Raw genomic sequence first — 7351 nt, forward strand, 5'->3', positions numbered from 1 at the left:
CACCTTAAGTTCCACTCATTTTGTCCCAAACACACAACTCCACCTTTTTTATTACAATATATATATATTTATATTTTATATTTATATAACATAATGTAAAGTATATAAATATATTTTGTTTATTTTATATATTTTATGTTTTTTAATTTTTATTAGTGAAACACCATGAGGTACAGTTGTAGACTTAAAAATTTTGGTGCTTGGGTTTTAATTATACAGTGTTCGAGTACCCATCCCTCCACCAGTGCCCATTTTCCACCACCACTGATCCCAGTATCCCTCCCACCCTCCGTCCTCCCCCCCCACCCCCACCCCCCCCCACCCCCCCCCCCGCCTCTGTGGCAGGGCATTTTCTTTTGTTCTCTCTCTCCTTTTGGGTACTGTGATTTGCAAAAGAGGCATTGGGTGGCAGTCATGTTCGGTCTATAGTCTACTTTCAGCATGCATCTCTCATCCTGGAAGGATCCTCCCAATACCCTTTATTTGGTACTCCCTTCTCTATATGAGCTGCCTTTTCCCCTAGCATGTGTTGCTGACCTCCAGGCCATGGAGTAAACCTCCTGGTACTTATCTCGGCTATTCTTGGGTGTTAGTCTCCTATTTTGTTCCTTTATGTTCCCCAGATGAATGCAGACTTTCTATGTCTGTCCCTCTTTCTGACTCATTTCGCTTAGCATGATACTTTCATCTAGTACCAACTTGTATGTAAATTTCTTTTCTAACAGCTACATAGTACTCCATTGTGTAGATGTACCAAAGTTTCTTTAACCAGTCATCTGTTCTCGGGCACTCAGGTTTTTTCCAGATTCTGGCTATTGTTAACAATGCTGCAATGAACAAACAAATGCAGATGTCAATTCGTCTATACTTTTTTGCCTCTCTGAGATATATTTCCAGGAGTGGTATTGCTGGGTCAACTGGGAGCTCAATTTCTAATTTTTTGAGAATCGTTCATACTGTTTTCCAAAAGGGCTGAACCAGTCAGGATCCCGTTCACAATTGTGCCCCAGAAAATCAAGTACCTAGGAATTAGCTTACTAAGGAAGTAAAGGACTTGTACAAATAAAACTACAAAACGCTACTTCAGGAAATAAAAGAGGACATGAGAAAATGGAAAGATATCACCTGCTCATGGGTTGGGAGAGTTAACATTGTCAAAATGGCAATACTTCCCAAATCATTGTACAAATTCAGTGTGATCCGTATAATGATACCCATGACATTCTTCAAAGAAATGGAGCAAATACTCCTGAAATTCATATGGAACAGTAAGCCCCGACAGATAGCTAAAGCAATTCTTGGGAAAAAGAAAATGGAAGGAATCAACCTCCCTAACTTCAAACTCTACTACAAAGCAGTAATAATTAAAACAGCATGGTATTGGAACAGAGGCAGAGCTGCAGACCAATGGAACAGGGTAGAATATACTGGCATCTCCCCCCCAAACATATGATCATCTAATCTTTGACAAGGGAGCAAGAAATCTGAAGTGGAGCAAAGAAAGCCTCTTTAACAAATTTTGCTGGCAAAACTGGATGGCTTCATGCAAAAAAATGGGCTCAGATCTCTGCCTAATACTATGTACAAAAATAAGATCAAAATGGATTAAAGACCTCAACATCAGACCGGAATTCATAAGATACATTGAAGACAAAGTTGGCAAAACCCTCCATAACATTGAAGCTAATGGTATCTTCAAAGATGTCACGCCACTGGCCAAGCAAGTGAAAACAGAGATAGATAAATGGAACTATCTTAAGCTAAGAAACTTCTGCACCTTCAAAATAACAGTGACCAAAATACAAAGACAGTCTACAGAATGGGAACGGTTATTTGCCCAATACACATCCAACAAGGGGTTGATATCAAGGATATACAAAGTTCTTCTTTCTTCTTGTGGAGTTCTTCTGGTTGAACTCCACAAGAAGAAAATATCCAACCCCATCAAAAAATGGGGCGACGAAATGAACAGAAAATTTCTCAAAGAAGAAATCCAAATGGCAAAAAGGCACATGAGAAAATGCTCTACATCATTAATCATCAGGGAGATGCAGATCAAAACAACAATGAGGTATCATCTCACACCACAGAGACTGGTCCACATCCAAAAGAACAAAAACAACCAGTGTTGGAACGAATGTGGAGAGAAAGGGAACCTCCTCCACTACTGGTGGGAATGCCGACTGGTTCAGCCCTTTTGGAGACTTATTACTGTTTTTGGCATATCAAATACGCCACGCAGAGCTTGCCAGGCTCTGCCATGCAGGCAGGATACTCTCGATAGCTTGCTGGGCTCTCCGAGAGGGACGAAGTAATCAAACCCTGGTCAGCCACATGCAAGGCAAACACCTGACCTGCTATGCTATTTCTAAGTAAAACATAAGGAAGAAATAACAAAAACTTTCATTGTCAGAGTTATTAGGAGTAGTTAAATAGTAGGTATATATTACAACTAATAAACTCAAGTAACCCAAAACATGATAGCTTATTAGATATTTGGCCAAAAAAACTTGTAAGGAGTAAAAACTTGGGCATATTTAATAGATGAAAGTCAGAAAGTCTATTCCATTTCTTTTAGGCACGAACACTTGCCAGTATGTTGAGAGATGTTGAGAGGAAAAATGAAGAACTTGGTATGTTGCTGAAGTCTCAGCAAGTTGAATCAGAAAGAGCTCAGAGTGATATAGAGCAACTCTTTCAGCATAATAGGAAATTGGAGTCTGTGGCTGAAGAACATGAAATATTAACAAAATCCTACATGGAACTTCTTCAAAGGTGAATTGATATAGTAAAACTTTCTGTGTAAGGTCAGAACCTTGAATGAATATAAGTTTTTCTTTTCTGTGGCCCTAAAATCCTTTCATAACCATTCATATAAATAGAAGATAAAAGAAAGCAGAAGTCATAATGAAGTGCTGCTTACTCAAACACATTATCAAAAGTTAGAAACAGAATACAAGTCCCTTTATTTCTCTCCCAATGGAATTTACTCTGTTTTGGTTTTTGGGCCACACCCAGCAGGGTTCAGGGCCAGCTCCTGGCTCTACGCTCAGGAATCACTCCTGGCAGGGGAACCTTATGGGGTGGTGGGGATTCCACCTGGGTTGGGTGCATACAAAGTAAGCACCACTGTACTATATCTCTGGCCACAACTCTTATTTATTCTTAGAGTCGTTGGTTGTCTAGGATGTTAATACTAAGGACAAGTTTATTCTGTTTTGTTTACTAACAGAGCCTTAGAACTTAGAAGCATACTTATACATAATTAGGCATTCATAATTAATGGAATTATTGATTTGGCACAGTTAGATTAGGTTGAGCCACATTCATTAGCCGTTTCTAAAGATAAAAAATGGTTGAGTATTAACAGTTGAGTATTAACAGTTTTAACAGTATTAATGGTTGAGTATTAACAGTTTCATATAATTCATCCTAATAGCTTGAAAATTGGGTATTAGTATTTATCTCATCTCTTAATTTGTATCAGTATTTCACCATAACTTATTTAACATAGTTCATTTATGAGTGATTCTACAGGTATAGTATTAAATTCTTACAAGTGAATAAATGTTCATAAGCTAGGTAAAAGGTTATATGCTTTTATAAATATTATCAAACATCCAAAAATGCTGTTCTTTATATACTAACACAGTAAAACTGCTGGATTATAAGACCAGGAAGCAGTTATATATTCTCTACTAAATAATAAAAAATAAAAGCATCCTGGTTAACTTGTACTTATCATAATTTCTAATTTAAAATTGGTTAAAGGTTTAAAAAATCTTCAACTGTTTTGTGCTACTAATATAGAAATGAGAAAGATATTTAATATTGCAGTATACATGGACTTATTTGCCAGTAACAGGGCAGTGTGGAAAATGTATGTCGCACCTGGGAAATTTACAGTGACAGAAAATTTCCAAACATGACCTTTTCCTCCAACAAATTTCTCCAGGTTTAATTGTTTGAGATACCATTGATAAAGTCGGGTCACTCTTGAGCACAGTCCAGGAATGGTCCCTAAGCAGCACTTGGTATGCGCCCAGAACACTAAAATAAAATAATTTAAAACATATGGTTATGCTCCACACATTTTTATTTTATATTAATTTCACTGCCTTAAATAGCTAGAATTATCTTTCCTGTCTCCTAGAGCTAATCTGTGTCCCTCTTGTTCATAACCTCTTATTTCAATACATGCAATCTGATTAAAAGTAATAGTAAAGAATACACTCTTCTCCATCATGTTTTTGTTCATAAAGATATCAATTTATCTTGTCTTTCCAGGAATGAAACTGTTGAAAAGAAGAATAAAGATTTACAGATCACATGTGATTCTCTGAATAAGCAAATTGAGACAGTGAAAAAGTTGAATGAGTCACTTAAGCAACAAAATGAAAAGTAAAAAATCTCAACAATTATTTTGGATTTTTAAGAAAACAATTTATACTAGTAAACATTTTTTACAAATAAAAAATTAACTTAATTTTAATATTTAAAATTAAATATTAATTTTAACCTATTTTAGGGCTAGAATATATAACTGGCAAAATTTATGAATAATTACTATTTCATTTTTATGGTACTCAAGAATGACATGGCTTATATTTTCTTTTTTTAATAATTTCAGAACTATTACCCAATTAATAGAGAAAGAAGAACAGAGGAAAGAGGTTCAGAATCAACTAGCAGACCGAGAATGTAAACTAGCAAGTAAGTAGCTTGTTTAACAATCGTCTCTATTTTACTTCTTTTTTTTTCCTTGTCACCACTCCAAATTTTCTTAAGAATGATGGGCAAGCAGGGTGGAGGGTACTGGCTGCTGTGAAGAATGAATCCAAAGAACCAGACAGGATGGTACCCTTCCAGGAATCCCCCCTGGAGTAGAGAGGAGAGGGGTGGAATGTGGTTTAACTTAATTTTTGAGGGAGAGGCATAACCAGTTTTTATTTTACTTGTTCGTTATTTTTGGTTCTCTGATTAAATATATTTCCTTTTTTGATATTTTAGGCCCCTTTTCATCGATATTAACCTATAGTTCACCTCATAATTTGGCAGTTTATAAACAATTAGTAACAATTATATTCAATAGCTTTCATAATTTTTTATAGTTTAAGTAGCACTATCCTCCCATTGTTCATTGATTTGCTTGAGCGGGCACCAGTACCGTCTCCATTGTGAGACTTGTTACTGTTTTTGGTATATTGAATACGCCATGGAGAGCTTGCCAGGCTTTGCAGTGTGGGCAGGATACTCTCAGTATCTTGCCAGGCTCTCCGAGACAGACGAAGGGATAGAGCCCGGGTCTGCCACGTGCAAGGCAAATGCCCTACCCACTGTGCTATCGCTCCAGTCCATAGTTTATGTAACAGTTTCAATTGTGTTCACATTTGTGATATTCATTTACAAAGATATCCATCTTTAATTTTTCACAGAGCAATTTAGATTAGCCAGGTGGAAAACAATTGAGGTTAGGAATCTGGGGGTTGTAGGAAATCATTGCTTTTGATAAAATAAAAATATTAAAGAAATGTAACAGCAGGTGGCAGTGCTAGGTAACTTTTAGTTACCAGCATTATTATAACTGTGAAAATAATCCACAAAAACATTTTTGTTCTAGCTCATTTGCTTTGAGCATAGTTATTCATCTGTATGATATTTCATAATTCTCCTATGTCTAATTCTCAGACTAAGGATTGCTAGATATTATAGTTGCTACATATTATATCTAGAATAGCAGAAAAAGGAAAGGCTTGGAGATTTGATGTTTTCTGTAAAATATTGACTGACATAGGGGAAGAATTGTTTTTCACAAGTACTCTAATAAGATACTTTTTCTTAGTTAATCTTATTTTACAAAAATTACTAAATCTTGGAGGTTGGAGCAATAGTACATCAAGTAGGCCATTTAACTTGCACGAGGCTGACCTGGGTTCAATCCCCGGCATCCAGTGTGGTCTCCTAAGCATCTCCAGGAACCCCTGAGGACCTCCGGGTGTAGCCCAAAAAGTAAAATATATATATATATATATATATATATATATATATATATATATATACTAAATCTTTCCTGGATAATGTCGATATCAAACTTTCAAACTTTTATATGCTGTTTTCTTTAAGACTTGCAGCAAAAAACAAGAGCACAAGAGGAAAACATTAAAGTTTTGCAAAAAGAAACAGTAGATAAAGAAGAAGCCATCGATATCCTTAGGAAAGAATTAAATAGAACAGAACAGATGAGAAAAGAGCTCAGCATTAAGGTAATAATCTATTGAATTCTCATTTTCCATAAAATGAAAAATCTTATTTCATGAAAAAAAGTGAAACTGGATAAATTAATATTCTGTTTCGTAACTTTTTTAGAACATACAGAATTTCAAGGTGATTTAATAATAATGATTGATTCTCACAGTGTGAAAACCTATATATCTTAAAACTATTAAACATGTATTAAATGTTTACTGTATGCCAGCACTGACTGAAAAGATACAGAAAGGGGAGTTGGAGAGATAGTACAGTGGGTAGGTTGCTTGCCTTGCATGCGGCCATCCTGGGTTCGGTCCTCAGCAACCCATATGGTCCCAAGCCCTATCAGGAGTGCAAAGAAGTAAGCCCTGAGCACCACCGATATAATTTACAAAACAAATAAATACAGAAAGGGACTGTCAGTTCTAGGTATCACATACAAATATATGTATAGATATATAGCTGCACCTCTGCTTATACGAGTGAATAGTAACATTTATACAGTTCTTATATTTTAGAGCTTTATAATTTGCAAAAGTCTTTGAGACATAGTGACAGAAGAGGCACAAAGTTTAATGTCATGTTTACAGATTTCCTGATTGTTCCATGTGTTTTGCATGGTAGCAATTATAAGTAGTAAAATGTAGTATTTCGTGCAGAATTTTAGTTGCTAGCATTGACCTTAAAGCTTACCATATAATTCAAGTGTATACATATTTGTAATGTGTCATTTGAGATAATTGTGTTTCAAATTGAAAAATAAGGACATCTTAAAATGACTATTAAAGAAAACATGCTAGCTAACTTGTTCAGTTTTTTTTCTTAATTTTTCTTCTCACCAATTTCTTAGGCTTCCTCCTTAGAGGTTCAGAAGGCTCAGTTAGAAGGTCGTTTGGAAGAAAAAGAGTCAATGGTGAAACTTCAGCAAGAGGAGTTGAACAAACATTCTCATATGATAGCCATGATTCACAGCTTGAGCGGTGGAAAAATAAATCCAGAAACTGTGAATCTCAGTATATAGACATCATTGCTTTTTTGGCATTTTTAATTGAATATTTGATATGTTTATCTGTTGGGGACATGGGTAAGAAAGTAATGTGAC

General features: G+C 35.6%; 1 protein-coding gene across 1 annotated transcript in view; it reads left to right on the forward strand.

Moving 5' to 3' along the window:
* CIP2A (cellular inhibitor of PP2A) overlaps positions 1–7351 on the forward strand; it is a 50624-nt gene extending 43273 nt beyond the window's left edge. The window contains exons 17-21 of the mRNA XM_056109405.1: positions 2579–2775; positions 4288–4401; positions 4631–4713; positions 6124–6263; positions 7100–7351. Coding sequence (XP_055965380.1) covers positions 2579–2775; positions 4288–4401; positions 4631–4713; positions 6124–6263; positions 7100–7270 — 705 coding nt within the window. The 3' untranslated portion in view covers positions 7271–7351. The remainder of the gene's footprint in view (positions 1–2578; positions 2776–4287; positions 4402–4630; positions 4714–6123; positions 6264–7099) is intronic.

The sequence above is a fragment of the Sorex fumeus genome, unplaced genomic scaffold (genome assembly GCF_029834395.1).
Source record: "Sorex fumeus unplaced genomic scaffold, SorFum_2.1 ptg000265l, whole genome shotgun sequence".
NCBI lineage: Eukaryota > Metazoa > Chordata > Mammalia > Eulipotyphla > Soricidae > Sorex > Sorex fumeus.